Source organism: Procambarus clarkii, chromosome 19 (assembly GCF_040958095.1).
Source record: "Procambarus clarkii isolate CNS0578487 chromosome 19, FALCON_Pclarkii_2.0, whole genome shotgun sequence".
NCBI lineage: Eukaryota > Metazoa > Arthropoda > Malacostraca > Decapoda > Cambaridae > Procambarus > Procambarus clarkii.
In genome coordinates this window covers 40,712,658-40,729,367 of record NC_091168.1, presented here as the reverse complement: position 1 = coordinate 40,729,367, position 16,710 = coordinate 40,712,658, and the positions used below count along the sequence as shown (strand labels likewise).

General features: G+C 47.2%; 1 protein-coding gene across 2 annotated transcripts in view; it reads left to right on the top strand.

Annotated features, from left to right (window-relative positions):
- Nucleotides 1-16,710, top strand: part of ArgRS (arginine--tRNA ligase-like protein) — a 277,968-nt gene that overhangs the window by 9,648 nt on the left and 251,610 nt on the right. The window contains exon 3 of one of the 2 annotated variants that reach the window (XM_069327303.1): nt 15,718-16,117. The exons of the other annotated variant lie outside the window; for it this stretch is intronic. Within the exon in view, the coding sequence (XP_069183404.1) occupies nt 16,016-16,117 (102 nt within the window). The 5' untranslated portion in view covers nt 15,718-16,015. The remainder of the gene's footprint in view (nt 1-15,717; nt 16,118-16,710) is intronic. 2 annotated transcript variants of the gene reach the window in all.

Below are 16,710 nucleotides of genomic sequence, written 5' to 3'. Positions count from 1 at the left end.
AAGAACTCCTAGCCCTTCAACAGGAACAGCAAGCCAACGCAGCAGCGGATGATTCTGCAGTGGAGGAGGAGGTGGCAGCAGCACCAGCAAATGTCCCTTCTGCAGTAATTAAGGTGTGTCAGATGTGGGAAGAGATTCAAACAATTGTTGAAAAGACTCACCCAGAGAAAGCTGTAGTAGGCCGTTGTCTTAATCTTTTCAATGACAATGTGATGCCTTACTACAGAGAGAGCTTGCGAAGAAGGGAAAAGCAAGCTTCCATGGACAGATTTGTGGTGAGGAAATCGAGCAGTGAGCCTCAACCAGGACCTAGTGGCACTCAGATAAAACGTCCCAGGGAGAGCACACCAGAAAGGCCTTCACTGCCTGATGTGATAATGGAAGGGGACTCCCCTTCCAAACAGTAACTCCTCCTCTTCCTCCCACCTCCTCACCATCTTCCATACGCCTACAGCACTCGACAGCAAGGTAAGTAATAACTGGAACATAGTTTTGTAGGTTTATTTAGATGAATTAGGTATAAAAATTTAGTTTGATGTGGGTTTTTTGGGGTAGTCAGGAACGGATTAATTCATTTCCCTTTATTTCTTATGGGGAAATTAGCTTCGGAATGCGAGTTTTCGGAATACGAGGCATCTCCAGGAACCAATTAAACTCTTAAACTGAGGTATGCCTGTACATCTAAGCTTGTATGGTGAGTAAAGGCACAACGACGTAGCTACTCACACAGTCAGCTGGTGGCGGCCGCCCTCAAGGCCAGACGCACTAATATTTTTCCTACAACAATACTGTTTATGGTGTTATTACGCTATATACACACATTATATATAAATATCTACCTGTTTTATTCACCATACTTGTACAAGTAAACTGGTATGGTGCCCAAAGACCATCGTGGTCATCAGTAAACAACATGGTAAGTCCTGCAGACGACGCTCCTCCCTCACCAAAATGGCGGCTCCCAACCTCCTACTCTCGCTGTTATCTCACACTATACACACGTTATATATAAGTATCTACATTTGTGTTCACCATAGCGAACCACTAAGCTGGTATGGTGAGTGCAGTCAATAAAAGGTGGCCACACACACTCAAAAGAGAAAGCCACCATCCTCCCTCCCACAGCATTACTCCTCCCTCCATGGTGCACAGCGCCAAATATCACCACAATCCTGCTATTATCAGAACCCTGGTCAGTTTTATCACAGTCAGGGGTCTTCTGTAATAATATTATCGCTACATAATAGCATGAACAAGTATATTATGGCATTTTTAGGCGATGCTGTGATCACAAGCTGAACAGAAGTTCTGTGAGTTCATGCTGCGTGCGTCAGGCTTGGTTGCTCACTCAATACTGAAGCCCCTAACACCCGGGAGTTTGGCCCACGATTTTTTTTTTTAATGGCATCTGTTTACAAGAGCCCTGATGAAGGTGTGGTGAACCCCGTGTATCTGCGGGCCGTTTAAATCTTGAGTAGTACACCAAAGCATCACATGATGCGATGCGCAATTTACTGCAAGTCGGTCAAAGCATCATATGATGCGATGCGCAATTGAAGGGTTAAAACTAGTCCCAACATAATAGCACAATAAATAAAATTTTAACAAATATTTAAAAATTTTGACTAAAAACCTATTTATAATCATATAAGTGTTCGGACATCAAGTTTCATGTTACATCTTTCATTTTGGTATCAAATTGTGCGCATTCTAAAGGCACTTATTTTGATACTATCCCGAGGTCGATTGGATAAATAATGAATTTTATACAAATATTTTTGTAGTGGACGCAAGTCTGGTCCTCGGTTAGGACTCGGGAGAAAAATAATGGACAAGAGTCCGGTCCAAAGTGACCGATAGTGTTAAGAAACAAATCTGGGTTACAGGTCTGTCGATGGTTAGGTTTACGGAGTCAGCCAGTCCCTCCCCCACCACTGACACACCTCCCCCCCCCCCCCCTCCAACCCTTAACCCATACACATGCTCTCAAAGGTCACGTGGTTCACCTCAACCCCCATCCCTGCCTGCCTGCCTGCCTGCCAGCCTCCTTCCCAGCCTGCCTCCTTACCAGCCTGCCTGCCTTGTCTCCTCCTCTGCCAGCCTGCCTGCCTTGTCTCCTCCTCTGCCAGCCTGCCTGCCTCTCTGCCTGCCTGCCTTTCTGCCTGCCTGCCTCTCTACCTGCCTTTCTGCCTGCCAGCCTGCCTGCCTGCCTCTCCCTCCCTCCCTAGATACCTGGTTGATACCTGGTTGATGGGGTTCTGGGAGCTCTTCTACTCCCCAAACCCGGCCCGAGGCGAGGCTCGATTTGAGAGAGTTTGGTCCACCAGGCTGTTGCTTGGAGCGGCCCGCAGGGCCACGTACCCACCACCGCCCGGCTGATCCGGAACTTCTCTTAGAAAACCGTCCAGTTTTCTCTTGAAGATGTCCACGGTTGTTCCGGCAATATTTCTTATAGTCGCTGGGAGGACGTTGAACAACCGCGGACCTCTGATGTTTATACAGTGCTCTCTGATTGTGCCTATGGCCTCTCTGCTCTTCACTGGTTCAATCTTGCATTTTCTTCCATATCGTTCACTCCAGTACGTTGTTATTTTACTGTGTAGATTTGGGACCTGACCCTCCAGTATTTTCCATGTGTATATTATTTGGTATCTCTCTCGTCTCCTTTCTAGAGAGTACATTTGGAGAGCTTTGAGACGATCCCAATTATTTAGGTATTTTATCTCGTCTATGCGTGCCGTATATGTTCTCTGTATTCCCTCTATTTCAGCAATCTCTCCTGCTCTGAAGGGGGAAGCGAGTACTGAGCAGTACTCGAGACGGGACAACACAAGTGACTTGAAGAGTACAACCATTGTGATGGGATCCCTGGATTTGAAAGTTCTCGTAATCCATCCGATCATTTTTCTGGCTGACGCGATATTTGCTTGGTTATGCTCCCTAAACGTTAGATCGTCGGACATCATTATTCCCAAATCCTTGACATGCTGTTTTTCTACTATGGGAAGATTTGATTGTGTTTTGTACCCTGTATTATGTTTCATATCCTCATTTTTGCCGTACCTGAGTACCTGAAATTTATCACTGTTAAACATCATGTTATTTTCTGCTGCCCAATCGATAACTTTGTTGACATCTGCTTGTAGTTTTTCAATGTCTTCAGCAGAAGTAATTTTCATGCTGATTTTTGTGTCGTCTGCAAAGGATGACACGAAGTTGTGACGTGTATTTTTGTCTATATCAGATATGAGAATAAGGAACAGTAGCGGTGCAAGGACTGTACCTTGAGGTACAGAGCTTTTAACATCGCTTGGACTCGATTTTATCTGATTGACTGTTACTCTTTGTGTTCTTTTCGACAGGAAATTGAGTATCCAGCTTCCTACTTTTCCAGTTATTCCCATTGACCTCATTTTGTGAGCTATCACCCAATGGTCACATTTGTCGAACGCCTTTGCAAAGTCTGTGTATACAACATCTGCATTTTGCTTTTCTTCTAGGGCTTCTGTGATTTTGTCATAGTGGTTGAGTAACTGTGACAGACAGGATCTTCCCGCTCTAAATCCATGTTGTCCTGGATTGTGCAATTCATTGTTTTCCATAAAACTAGAAATTTGATTCCTAATCACTGTTTCAAACACTTTTATTATGTGTGATGTTAGTGCAACTGGCCTATAATTTATTGCCAAGGCTTTACTCCCCCCCTTATGCAACGGAGCTATATCTGCAGATTTAATCCCTAATTCGCCCATCCTCCCTCACTACTTCCCTCCCTTCCTACCTCCTCGCATCTCTCCCTACCTCCTCCTCCCTCCTTGCATCTCTCCCTCCCTCCCTTTCTCACTAATTCTCCCCCTCTCTCACTGATTTTCTCCCCTCGCTCATACTGCCTCCCACTTAAGCTTCCCCATCCATCCACCCACCGGTCAGCCATCACTGACGCAATGCGTGCATTTGGAGCCGACATGGTGCACAGATGTTTCTTGATTGTGCAGATATGTAAAACAAAAGCACAGAATGAACATTCCAGCCTCAAGACAATTCAAAATAATATGAATACTAGACCGTGAATCTGTGAAGTCACAGTGGGCAAACTGGACCATCTCCCACCCACCATCACAGGCCAGCGCGACGCTTGGCAGACCCCTTCCTACCCGAACTTTGTTCCAGTAGCATGACTCCCCAACCCCATTCGGAAAACTGGAAGTTTCGGATAACTAAAGTTCGGAAACCAAGTGGTGCTCTGTATTTATATATATTTATTATTTTACTATTTACTCTACCCACCATGAGAGTAAGGACAAGACCAGAATATAATGATGCCAACACAGAAGACACTGTTCAGCATAACAGGCCAATTACACCTGATTAATCTTTGTATAATAGGAGCTGCCTCATATGGGGCAATGGGCCTTCTGCAGTTACCTTTATTCTTATGTTCTTATGTGCTTCGTCCCCCATTTATCCCCTATGTATCCCTCTTGTTTTTACCTTTATCATCTGACCCCCGTACGGGTATAAATCAACGAGTCCTGTAATTTAATTCACTTGAGAATGAACTATGGAGGTTCAAAACGTTGTGCAAATTGTATAAATAAGTGTAATACATTCTATTTTAGTTTACTTTTTTCTTCACCTTGAAATAACGAAAATGAGTTTTGGAGAACTCCTCTTTCAGCTAAGCTCTGATACTAGGAAAATAGTTAGAGGGATAGAAGTCCTAAACCAGAAGATAGTAAATACTGAATATGCAGTCATATTCAATAAGACATGTGTAAAAGAAAACCTGCTGCCAGTATACACCAGTATTTATTTATGTGTATATGTATGTATATGTATGTGTATGTATGTATATGTGTATGTACATAATATATGTGTATGTATACTTTTTCTTTCGAAAGGGGCTCTGTTCCCTTCGCTGTTGACGGGGCCCTGGGGGAGCAGCTTCTCCCCCTTTGGGGGGTTCAGGGCTGGCGGGGTGGGCTTCTTCCCCTGCGCTTCGTCGTGTCATCTTAGTGGGTGCGTTGGACGTGGTCGATCCGCCCCATCCTTCTGGGGTTCCCGTCTGTTCTATGCAGACATGGGCCTGGCGAATCTGCGGTTCTTCTGGACTTCTTCAGTCTGCGCCCTGGATTCTATGCCCTCATCGGAGGATCGTTGTCTCCTGTCTGGCTCCTGTTGGGGGCCGGGTGCCTGGATGGTGGCCCTAGACCTCCAGGTCAATTCTTGGAACGTTACTCTCCAGTTTTCCGGGACTGGCACAGTTGGTGATGGGGCTTCAGGCTTGCTGCTTTTGTTGCCTTCCCTAGTTTGTAATTGGCACTTGGTGTATTTACGCATCTTTACCGGATCTTGATGACCTGTCTGAGTCTGCTTGGGATTCGGTGTCTGGCCTACCTCGACGACTGGCTGGTGTGGGCTCCCAGTTGGTCCGCTTGTCTGCTTGCCAGGGGTGTGGTTCTTTCCAGATCGCCGGGTTTGGTTTCCTGGTGATCTGGAAGCCGTTCCATCTGTTTCCGTCCCGGGTTCGGATCTGGCTGGGTCTTGTTTAGGGCTCTTGGGCCACTCCTTGTCTTTCCCTCCAGAAGTGTTACTGCGGCTGTGGTCCTACCTTGGGCTGTTGATGATGGGGTCCCGGGTTGCTCAGTGGTTGCTTGAGCAGTTGTGCGGGAGTCTGAACTTCGACGTGCTGGCCTGCCCGCAGGGTCGAGTTTGGCTTCGGCGTCTGTTTGATTCCTTCGGAGACTCCCCTTCCGCCTCTCTTGCAATCGTTGGGTTTGTTCCTCCGGGGATCTTGTGTTGGTGCTGCGTCACCAGCTTCCTCTTTGTGGTTTTCGGGGTTCCGTGCCTTGGTACCTCCCCGAGCCTTCGCTCGATGTGTTCACGGACGAGTCATCTCTCAGCTGGGGCTTTGTGACCATTGTTCACCAGGTCGGCCGGAGATGGTGGGGTCTGTCCATCCGTCGGGCTCACAGCATGGTTTGGGAGTTCGTGGCAGTCTGGTTTACGCTTCAGAGGGTTCAGGTCACTCGGTGCTCTAACATTCGGCTCCATTCGGACTGTTCTCTGGCGGTTCTTTGCCAGAACCATAGGGTTTCTCTTAGGTGTTTGACCTTTGGGGTTGGTCCCTTCGAGTGGCTCGTTTGCTGGATTCTCGGGGTTTGGCTAACCGTGAGGTTCATGTCCGGGGTGTCTTACGTCCTGGCGGATAGCCTGTCTAAATTCATTCCTCTGTTCGCGGATTGGCCAGTAGTCGCCGACTCGTTTCGTTGGCTCTGCAGGGCGCATGGACTCCTGGCCATGGACGTCTTCGAGTCAGTGTGGTCTAGGCATCGCCCATTCTATGTGGTGCCCTTACCCGCCTGCGAGGCGTTCATGGTGGATGCCTTTCGGCAGGACTGGTCGAGGTGAGGGTACCTGTTCCTCTTCTCCCGGTCCAGCTGTTGCTTTGGGTTCTGGGTCGGTTGGAGCCCATTCCCAAGAGAGTAGGCCTTATGGTCCCTTGGTGGCCGACCCAGCTTTATTTTTAGACGCTGCTTGATAGGTGTCCGAACCCGGGGCGTTTTCCCGCGGCTCCACCTCTTTCGGCAGGTCTGACCGGTCTTGTACGTGACTGGTTCGGCCTTCTCCTCGGCTCTTCGCGTCTGGTATTTTGACATGAGCATCACCATCTCTGTGGTGATCAGGTAGCTTTGTTGATGGTGTCCCACCTGTGAGCTTTGTCTCGGCGACAGTATGACGTTCCTGGTGTTTCTATGCACCTTATTCTTGCTCTTCGTAGGTTTTCTTCTCTTTCGCATCGGGTTGTTTTGTCCTTTCTTGGGTTTTCAGGACTACAGTTATTTGATGATTCTTACTGTCACCTCATTTTGTGCGGCGCTTGCGGAGCCGCTCCGGTTTGCGTTCGGGGTGGAAGTCACATCTGCCCTGTTCCATACGCTTTCTCGTGTTTTGTTTCACCTCCGGCCTGCTCATGCATCGCCTGAGCTGACCTGATCCTTGATCAGGGTGCCCTCTTATCTTCTCAGTTTGTGGTATCCCTTTCGGTTCAGGTTTCTGCTCTTTGGTACTGGTGGTAGGTTTGTACGTTTGGCAGGTTTTCTCTGTCCTTCTGGTGACGGTCGAGATGGCTGCTTTCTGGAGGAGTCCTTGGGTTATTGATGCTTGATTGGTTCGGCCGGGGGTGCGTCCTGTGTTGTATGGTTGTACTTTTTTGCCATTACCTGCCTACCGTGTCTAAGGAGGCACTTTACCTGGTTGATACCTGGTTGATGGGGTTCTGGGAGTTCTTCTAATCCCCAAGCCCGGCCCGAGGCCAGGCTTGACTTGTGAGAGTTTGGTCCACTAGGCTGTTGCTTGAAGTGGCCCGCAGGCCCACATACCCACCACAGCCCCGGTTGGTCCGGCACTCCTTGGAGGAATAAATCTAGTTTCCTCTTGAAGATGTCCACGGTTGTTCCGGCAATATTTCGTATGCTTGCTGGGAGGACCTTGAACTACCGCGGACCTCTTATGTTTATACAGTGTTCTCTGATTGTGCCTATGGCACCTCTGCTCTTCACTGGTGGTTTGATCCGGTTCCGTCGTTCCCTGTTTCAGGGCTCGGGTCTCTCAGGTCGTCCGCAGAGTTTTTAAGTCTTCCAGCCTGTGATCTGTCCTTGCGCCCGTGCTATTCGGACGTTTGCAGCTTTTGCTGCTGTGTTGGTGACGTCTAGAGGCTCATTTCGGGCGCAAGGATTTGAGGGTTGCATAGGTTCTTGGCCGCCCATTCTTTATGCGCATGTCTGCTCCTGTGCGTTCTTGTTGCCTTGGGTCGAAGGTTGCAGCCTGTTGTCTTGGCTTCGCGTTGCGGAGTTTGTAGCGGCCACCTCCCGGGTCAGCCCTTTCTTTTCCTTCTCTTTGGGTATGAAGCTCCAGGGAGCCATAGGGGCTCCCCACAGAAAACCAACGTTGAATGTAATGAAACGCTATTTTCTGGGTGAGCCCCGGAGGCTCCCTGGCAACCCTTCCTCCCACCGGTCAGCGTTTTTTTCGCTTTGGTTGAAGCTTAGCTTCCGAACTGATGCTAGGCAACCAGCGCGGTGAGGTCCGGGGCTCCTCCCTCCCCCTCTCGGGGCGGGGAGGGCTGCGCGGACAATCGGCGCAGCAGTAAAGTGTGGTGATTGCTTGTTTCCTTGGGATTGTAGGGAGTTGCTACCTCTGTTCGGTTGTTTGTTTTAGTTTTTTACTATGTGGGGTTTGTTTTGTTATGCCTACCTTTCTGGGTGCCTAACCCCGGTCGATGGCAGATAAGGAAAACCCCAACCACAAGGGGGTTTTCCAGGGCCATTGCTCCCTGAAACCTCTCTGAAGGGGCCAGGTTCTGGTGCTGGTTCCCTGGTAGGTCTGAACTCCTTAGCTAATATCCTGGTCTAATATAACATACTTTAGCCCGATAAGCTCCAGGGAGCCTCCGGGGCTCACCCAGACAATGGCGTTTCATTACATTCAGCGCTGGTTTTTTGCTGTACATACTAATTCTATAATTTCATTATCAGTCGTGTTTTGATTGTTTGGGGCTTCATCAAAATCTATCCACCTATCTATGTCATCTTATATTGTTTCAGTCACCAGTTCTGCTCACAGCTCAGGGGGACTTGATCTCCTTGACATAGGCTTGGAGTTTCTCTTTGATTTTTTCCTCTCGCTAACTTTCTTCACCGTAAATCCTTCAAAATCTGCCACGTCGTCTTCCTCAGGAAACAGACTTGATGTGGGCCAAAGTTTTTTCCAACCATTTCTCAGTGTTGTCTGCTGTACTTCATCCCATGCATTAGGAATAGTCCAGATAGCTGACTTTATTGTGAAGACTTTTATAAAGTCTTTAATTGTTCATAGCTGATTATCAAGACGTCTGGCAAACATCCTCTTGTAGTGGTGTTTAAGGTTCTTAATTATTCCTTGATCCATGGGCTGGATCACTGAAGTTGTATTGGGTGGCAAGAACGTTCCAATAATATTGCCATTTACTAGCTCATCACCTCGTGGATGCGTTGAACTGTTATCTAGCAGCAGCACAACTTTGCTGTTTTGCACTTTGCACCAACACTTTTCAGGTGCTCCTTCACCTCGGGTACAAAGTTCTTATTAAACCACTCGACAAATATTACTAGAGACATCCACGCACTTGGCTGGTCCTTATAAATCACAGGGAGGCATCTGGTTGACTTTAAAGCCCTGGGATTTTTACTAATTCCAATCACAAATAATTTCAATTTGTGCGTGCCAGCTGCATTTGCACAGCACAACAAAGAAATTCTCTGTTCTGTTTATAACCACCTGAAGGATCGTCCTCACCACTATGAGCCATCGTGTCTGTGGATAGCATACGCCAGTACAAACCTGTCTCGTCAGCATTATAAATTTGCTCTGGAGATAAATTTTGTTTCTGTACCATCTCCACAAATATACTTGCATACTCATCAGCACCAACAATATCAGCAGTTTGTCTTTCACCATGTACTTTAATGAACCTAATACCGTGATGGGTTTTAAAGCTTCTGAGCCATCCATCACTGTATACACACTTGAGTAATTTTCATTGCTTGTTGAAATTCATGCGCCATTTCCATGAGCAGCCAGCCTGCCACTGGCTTCATCACCTCGCGTCTCTGTTTGTACCAATCCCACACTGCATTATCAACACTCTCCACCTTTGCTTTGCTAACTACCTTTCTATTTTGTATTGCTTTATCACTTTTACTTTTAGAGATATAGTAAAAAATGATAGGTTTAGCCTTAAGATAAAAAACAGTACTTTTGCTTATGCCATATTCAGCACACACGACACTTCTCCGGACACCGCTCTCCACCTTAATTAATTCAACTTTCTTCTCAAATGTCATCACTGACCACCTTCTTTTACAAATGTGTGGCCACGTCTGTGGTAGAAAATAATAAAAAAAAAAAAAAAAAAAAAAAAACCTTCTTTTACGTAACCCTCTTGTTGATGCTTTCACTGACACAATGCGTGCATTTGCGTATGAGCAAATCCCATGCCCGAAACGCTTTGCGTAATAGTGGCTTTAGGCATTGTATGTACTAGCTCTATCTATAAGTCCACCAATCTTTGTAAAAATTTCTTGTATGTATGTACCTTACCTAAATAAACTTTTATTTATTTCATTTTATATTTGGAGCCGACATGGTGCACGGATGTTCCTTGATTGTGCTGATATGTAAAACAAAGTCACGGAATGAACACTCCAGTCTCGTGACAAATTCAAACAATGAGAACAATAGGCTGTGAATCTGTGACGTCACAAGGTAGCAGGCGCTAGAGTGGTGGCGCCCGACATGGTCAGTGGGCAAACTAAACCATCTCCCACCCACCCACCCACCCACCCACCACCACGGGCCGGCGCAACGCTTGGCAGATCGCTTCCTCACCCGAACTTGGTTCGTGTACGGTAACCCCCAACCCCGGCCGGCGTGAAGCTTGGCGGACTGCTTCCTACCCAAACTTAGTTCGTGTAGCGTAACTCCCCAACCCTAATCGGGAAACTGGAAGTTTCGGATAACTAAAGTTCGGGAACCAAGTGGTGCTCTGTATGTCAATATTCTCTCTAAGAGTATAATAGTGTACATCCACCGCTCTAGTTTTTAATCCATTAACGATCCAAGATAATATTCTCAATCTACTTGCATCCATGGTTAATAATGAAACTACCTTTGCCCTGCCCGTCACATTCTATGAGATACAAGAGTACCTTAGAGACTTCCTCCCAACACCGCAACATTTTTTCTTTCTCCTCACATGCACTACTACTACTACTACTAACATCGAAGGTAATATTATTCATATCTATTTTCTTTATTTTTGTATACTGTTTTACTTTAACCTTTGTTTCAATATTTGTCACTACAGGAGGTTGAACATCGCTAACACTACTGGAAAGTGTATTTTCCTGACTATCCTTTATCATTGCTACGTCATGCTCTTCCTTACTTCCTTCTACGCACGTTTTACTTTCCATTTCACGTCGTGTTTCACTTTCAATTACACGTCCTGTTTCACCACCATCTTCACCCCATCTGCCCTCCATAGCCAATTTTTCCAATGCCTCAATCCTCTTGTCTAGTTTTTTTAGGTATTCCAAAATTTGATTACCAACCTCCGAGTTCACCATATTGTCCTGAACCTTGTCTTCACAAGGTTTCAGTTTTTCAACTGCATTACCTACTTTCCCTAGGCTCACCTTAATTATCTCCATTCCTTTCTTCTACACATTGTTCATAGGGGCTGTCGTTGGCTTCCAGCTGTTTCCTCCATGTTCCTGCTGCACTATCTTTCCTTCCTTCGAGGATACATCTATCCTGCTTGTAGGACCCGTCCTGGACTCTTTCAGATGAGGCTTCATGGGGCATAGATAGGAACCAGCATTGTGGCTGTCTCGACAATTGCAACAAAATGGAATGATTTTTCACTTTTTTCAATCTTGACCCCTACACTCTCGCGAGTCGTGTTTCTTACCACAATACCGACACCTGGGGTCAAACTGGCATTTCCATGCCGTATGTCCCCAACGAGAACACTTCATGCATCATATGGGCTCCTCAATGTATTTTGCTACTTTCTTGTAGCCTAGTCCTTGCACAAAAGTTCTTTCCAGAGTCTCATCCTTTACCAAGGCAACAACCTGGCTTTGTTTGTCACCACGAACACTGTTCCTCTTTGCCCAAACAACACTATCATTAAGAAGATAATCAGGATCCAAATAAGTTGGATACTTAAAAACTATGATCTTTGTGTGCATCATACCTTCCTCCGGAGTAACCATCACAGTATTCTCAAAACTAACCGTCGTTAGGTGTTCCATGGTCTTTTCTGTCCCAACTGTTACGTAGGGCCGGTGAAGACCCTCCTTGAATAGTGGTTCATATTCCACACACACTACTTAGCCAGTCAAACCGTCCACTCCAGCTTTTGATGGGAGTTCAGCTGGCATGTTGTAGGGAATAACAGCCGCTTCCTACTATTAAATTAATATATGTGTCTTGATCCTGCTGGTTAGGGTGTCAACGACAGTTCCTGGGAGTTTGCATCATTGGACTCTCCCATCGTGATTCACTGCAATTTTTGTCGCTTTTTCATTTCATCCCCACTGTCACCGTCTCCCTGTCTGTGAAAAGCATGCTGTTTCTTTTTGGACATTGCAACTTGGTACGGCCTGGTACCATCCTGCACTTGAAATTCATCCTCACTCTCATAGTCGACAGTCCCAGTGCAGGATTGTCCATCACTGAGGCAGACCGCCTCTGCCATTTCCCCAACACGCAGATGCACAGTACAAATGTAGCAGTTGAGCACAATTTCACAAATATCCATGAGCACCTACAGTGCAACCGCACACGACCGCAGGCCGGTCACAACTCACTCACAACTCACAGGCAGGTACAAATCACTAGTGGTTGTACCTGCTGTATGTGTTGGGACGTTGGCCAGGAGTACCAGTACTTTGGGCTGTGTGCGCTTAGGGTTATCTTTCCTAGGTGCCCTGTAAGTACATCCCTTGGGTCTCAGGGTTATCTTCCCTGGGGGCTTTCTCACTCTCGTAGAGGTTGCTGTTGCTTGATATCAGCCTTGCCCTTGGGGTCAGCGGCGGTCTTGGTGCTTTCGTTTGGCCCTGGGTAGGGAGCGTTTGTTGCTGGTTCGGGTGCATGGTGCTGAGCAACTCCGTTACTGAGGTGGAGAGTAAGGTTCAGTTGCCCTAGGTTCAGTCCACGCACGGCACAGGAAATATTGCCGGAACAACCGTGGACTTCTTTAAGAGGAAACTAGATTGTTTCCTCCAAGGAGTGCCGGACCAACAGGGCTGTGGTGGGAATGTGGGTGTGGGGGCCGCTCCAAGCAACAGCCTAGTGGAACAAACTCTCACAAGTCAAGCCAGGCCTCGGGCTGGGCTTGGGGAGTAGAAGACCTCCCAGAACCCCATCAAGTAGGTATCAAGCGGGTACTAGCGGTGGCGGTCTCTCTCTCTGGCTTCCTGTTGTTGAGGTGCACTTTTGGGGTTTCGTTTCATTCTTTTCAGTTCTTTTCATACCTGGTGGAGGGCTGCCTGGCTTCCCCTTAGGTATTCCTAAGCTGTTTGGTAGTCCTCCACATGGTCCCCCGAGGTTGCTGCCTTCACAGGTCAGTTTGCCCGGTAAATAGACAGGGATCGACCAGCTTTGCAGCACCAGTGCCTGGGCTTCCTGTATGGACATCTCTCCCTGCGGGCCCTGGAAACACCCGACGGGGCTTGGGTGAACATGGATTTGTCTTTTCCATTTCGTCCCATTTTCCAAGTCCTATTTCGCCTTGTGCGAGTTTGAGGGCTGCAATCATCTGTTTTGCCTCTGTCATGCTGCTTGTTGAATCGATGACACCTTTGACCTGGAATCATGCGAGACTTGTTCCCCCGCTCGTTATCCAATTTGCCCATTCTTCTTTAGGAGACGTTAGGGGTCAAGCGGCTGTTGCGTTGCATGCTAGGTTTTTGTTGGTGCAACGCGCTAGGTTGGGCACCAGCTCGAATGCCCTGGGGCTGCCTCATTTTGGTTTTAGGGACCTGGACTTTGGGGCATTGGTTGCTTCGTCCTAGGTTCAGTCCACGCCCCTGAGTCCTTCCCCTGTTGGCGTGGTTCACCCTGCTCCTCAATCCCTGGTACTGGCAAGCAACCGTCGAAGGGTTTTGGAGTTGGGCATGGTTTAGTTTGGGATGAAACTCGAGCGGCTCCGGGTGCTGCCTCATTCGATACGGGCCACATTTGAACCTCCCTGCTCCCTTTGGAGGTTCGGGTGGCCATGGGTGCGTACCTCCTGTGACACCCGGACTTTGCCTCTGTGATAGACCTGGTCTCTCTTGAGTTCGGCTCCTCTTCCCCATATTAGGTGCATTATGATGTTCCAGCATCTTCCTGGCTTACAGACTGCCCTTTCTTTTCGCTTGATGCATGGCATGGGTTCTGTCATGCCCGCACGTTGGATTGGCGAAGCTTACTACAGTAATGCAGGTTTATCGGGGACGCTTTTGAGCACCTCAATGCGTACCTTTATGCCCCTGTGCTTCCTCGTAAGGTTGGCTTGCTCCAGTTGCATGCCCAGGCCCCTTCCCTTTCGGCTGCCTTGGTTGCAGAGGATCTTCGCGCTCTCGGGCATTTGGCCTCGGTCCTGCACTTCTTTTCCCTTCTTGAGTTGTCCTTGGACTGGTTTGTGGAGGCGCTGAGTGCTGGGCCATCATCTGGGTCATTGGCCTCTGCTACTAGGGCATCGGTGGCATTGCTGAAACTGCGAGCGCCTATCCTCCGGGAAGCGGTGTGTCTGTTTTTTGGCTCTTGCCTCGCATGGCAGCAGGCTGTTCTCGCTCTGTTGATTTGACTTGGGGCCCTACCTTTTAAGTTTTTGTCTGCTTTGTCCATTATTGTTCTCGGACTCGGCTGTTTCTCAGTTTTGCAGGTGGCTTTTGCTACTTGCTGTCCTGTTTCCAATTTGTTGGGGATCTGGGGCGTACGTTCTTGTTCTTCCTGGGAAGGACATGCTAGTGATCAGGTCTCTGCAAGTCGAGATGGGCCCTTGGTGCCAGCTTCAGTGCTGGTGCCTCCTCTAGAGCCATCTTCATCTGGTCGGTGCGGTTGTTGCTCTGCACGTCAGTCAGCTTCTAGAAAGGAGTGCCAGCGTTTTCATGGGTTGCCCCATTGCTGGTGCACTGGGGGGAGGCTGGCTCTGTTTGTCCACGCTTGGTCCCACAATTCATGAGCATTTCGGGTTGTATCCTCTGGCCTGTGGTGGCTCCTCCTCCAATAGGAAGATCGGGGCTGGTGGGGCAGATTTCTTCCCCTTCGTGATCGAGACAACTTCGTCCCTCAAGTGGGTTTCTCGCCCATTTCCAGTGCTGAAACGGGACTGTGCGGATCTTTCGAAGGCCATTCTGTCCCAGGTCCAGCTCCTCTTGGGTTCGGGTTCCTGGTGAACTGGAGGAAGTTCCATTTTGTTCCATCCCAGGTTTGGACTTGGCTGGGCCTTGTCTGGGATTCTCAGACTGTGTCCTTATCTCTCCCTCCTGCGGCATTACTCCTGCTGCAGTTCCGCCTTCGGCTGTTCCTGAGGGGTGTCCCAGGTCCCAGGTTCTGGCAGTCAAAACTAACTTTGCTTAATGAACTGTACAGTAATTTTAAGTGTTAATTTTAGTGTTGTGTTAGTATAGGTTACGTAAATTGTTAAGAATTCTTAACTTCAAGATGTGTGGCATCAATCAAGAAGACGAACACCAACAAGGTAAGTTGAGGTTTCTAGTTGAATATTTAATAATTGTATGTGGCAAGGCAATTCAAATTATGTTGTTTGTAGTATAAAAGTAGTTGGAAATTGTCACTTTTGGACTCGTAGGTGAAAAAGTATCATTATCCGAAAAATGTGATAATCCGGCTGGGGGTCCTTCCCATATAGTCTGGATGATCAAGTGGAGACAGTACACGACTGATGTCAAAGTCTGACATTAGCATATCAGTGGTATAGCTCCGGGGAGTCTCTGGGTCTGACCCAGAAAATGGCGTTTCATTACATTTAACGCTGGTTTTTTGTGCTTGTGTGTAATTTTACAAATACTTTTGTATGAAAATGTTTAAAGAATAAATTTAAAGAATCATGTATTTTATTTTCATGACTTTTTTCAACTTTGACTTCTTGCTTTGTTGCAGACCTGTGGTGGTGTCTCAAGCTACCTTGAAGCTATTGGGAATTGATGTTCAATGTTTTATGCAACTTCAAAATATCTTGAGAGTTGCAAAATATAATGATGTAAAATAACTAGTGTAAAACAAACTGTATGAAGGTTTATTATAAACAAGTAAATAAATTTAGTTGGAAAAATGTTTGAAACAAAAGATAATGTTATGCAGCTGTTGTTTAATGAATTGGTTTTGTCCCTGAAGTGATAATCTGAAAGTAATATTTACAAATTGTGACAAAAATTAACTTGACCTTATATGAGTGCCTATGAACTCAGAGGCCATAATGTGTGACATTCCTAGAAAAAAGCTTTGCACTCGCACTTGGGAGTCTCAGGCTCCCACCTCATCTGTCGTCTCATCCCTTGGGGTAGGAAGCTTTCTCTTAATATAAACGGAAATAGATTGTATTGTTTGATGGAAGGGCTCTCTCTGTTGTTCTTTAAAGTTTAAGCCAGTAGTAATCAAGCATTAGGAAGCACACCAGGCATCAGAGACCCATGAGAAGCTACACCGAGTCAGGGCTAGAATAAAACCAATATAAAACTTACCATAAAGGCCACAGATACCTGCTTGATACCTGCTTGATGGGGTTCTGGGAGTTCTTCTAGTCCCCAAGCCCAGCCTAAGGCCAGGCTTGACTTGTGAGAGTTTGGTCCACCAGGCTGTTGCTTGGAGCAGCCCGCAGGCCCACATGCTCACCACAGCCCAGTTGGTCCGGCACGTGTTTTAGAAAACAGTCTAGTTTTCTCTTGAAGTTGTCCACGGTTGTTCAGGCAATATTTCTTATAGTTGCTGGGAGGAAGTTGAACAACCGCGGACCTCTGATGTTTATACAGTGTTCTCTGATTGTGCCTATGGCACCTCTGCTCTTCAATGGTTCTATTCTGCATTTTCTTCCATATCGTTCACTCCAGTATGTTGTTATTTTACTGTGTAGATTTGGGACCTGGCCCTCCAGTA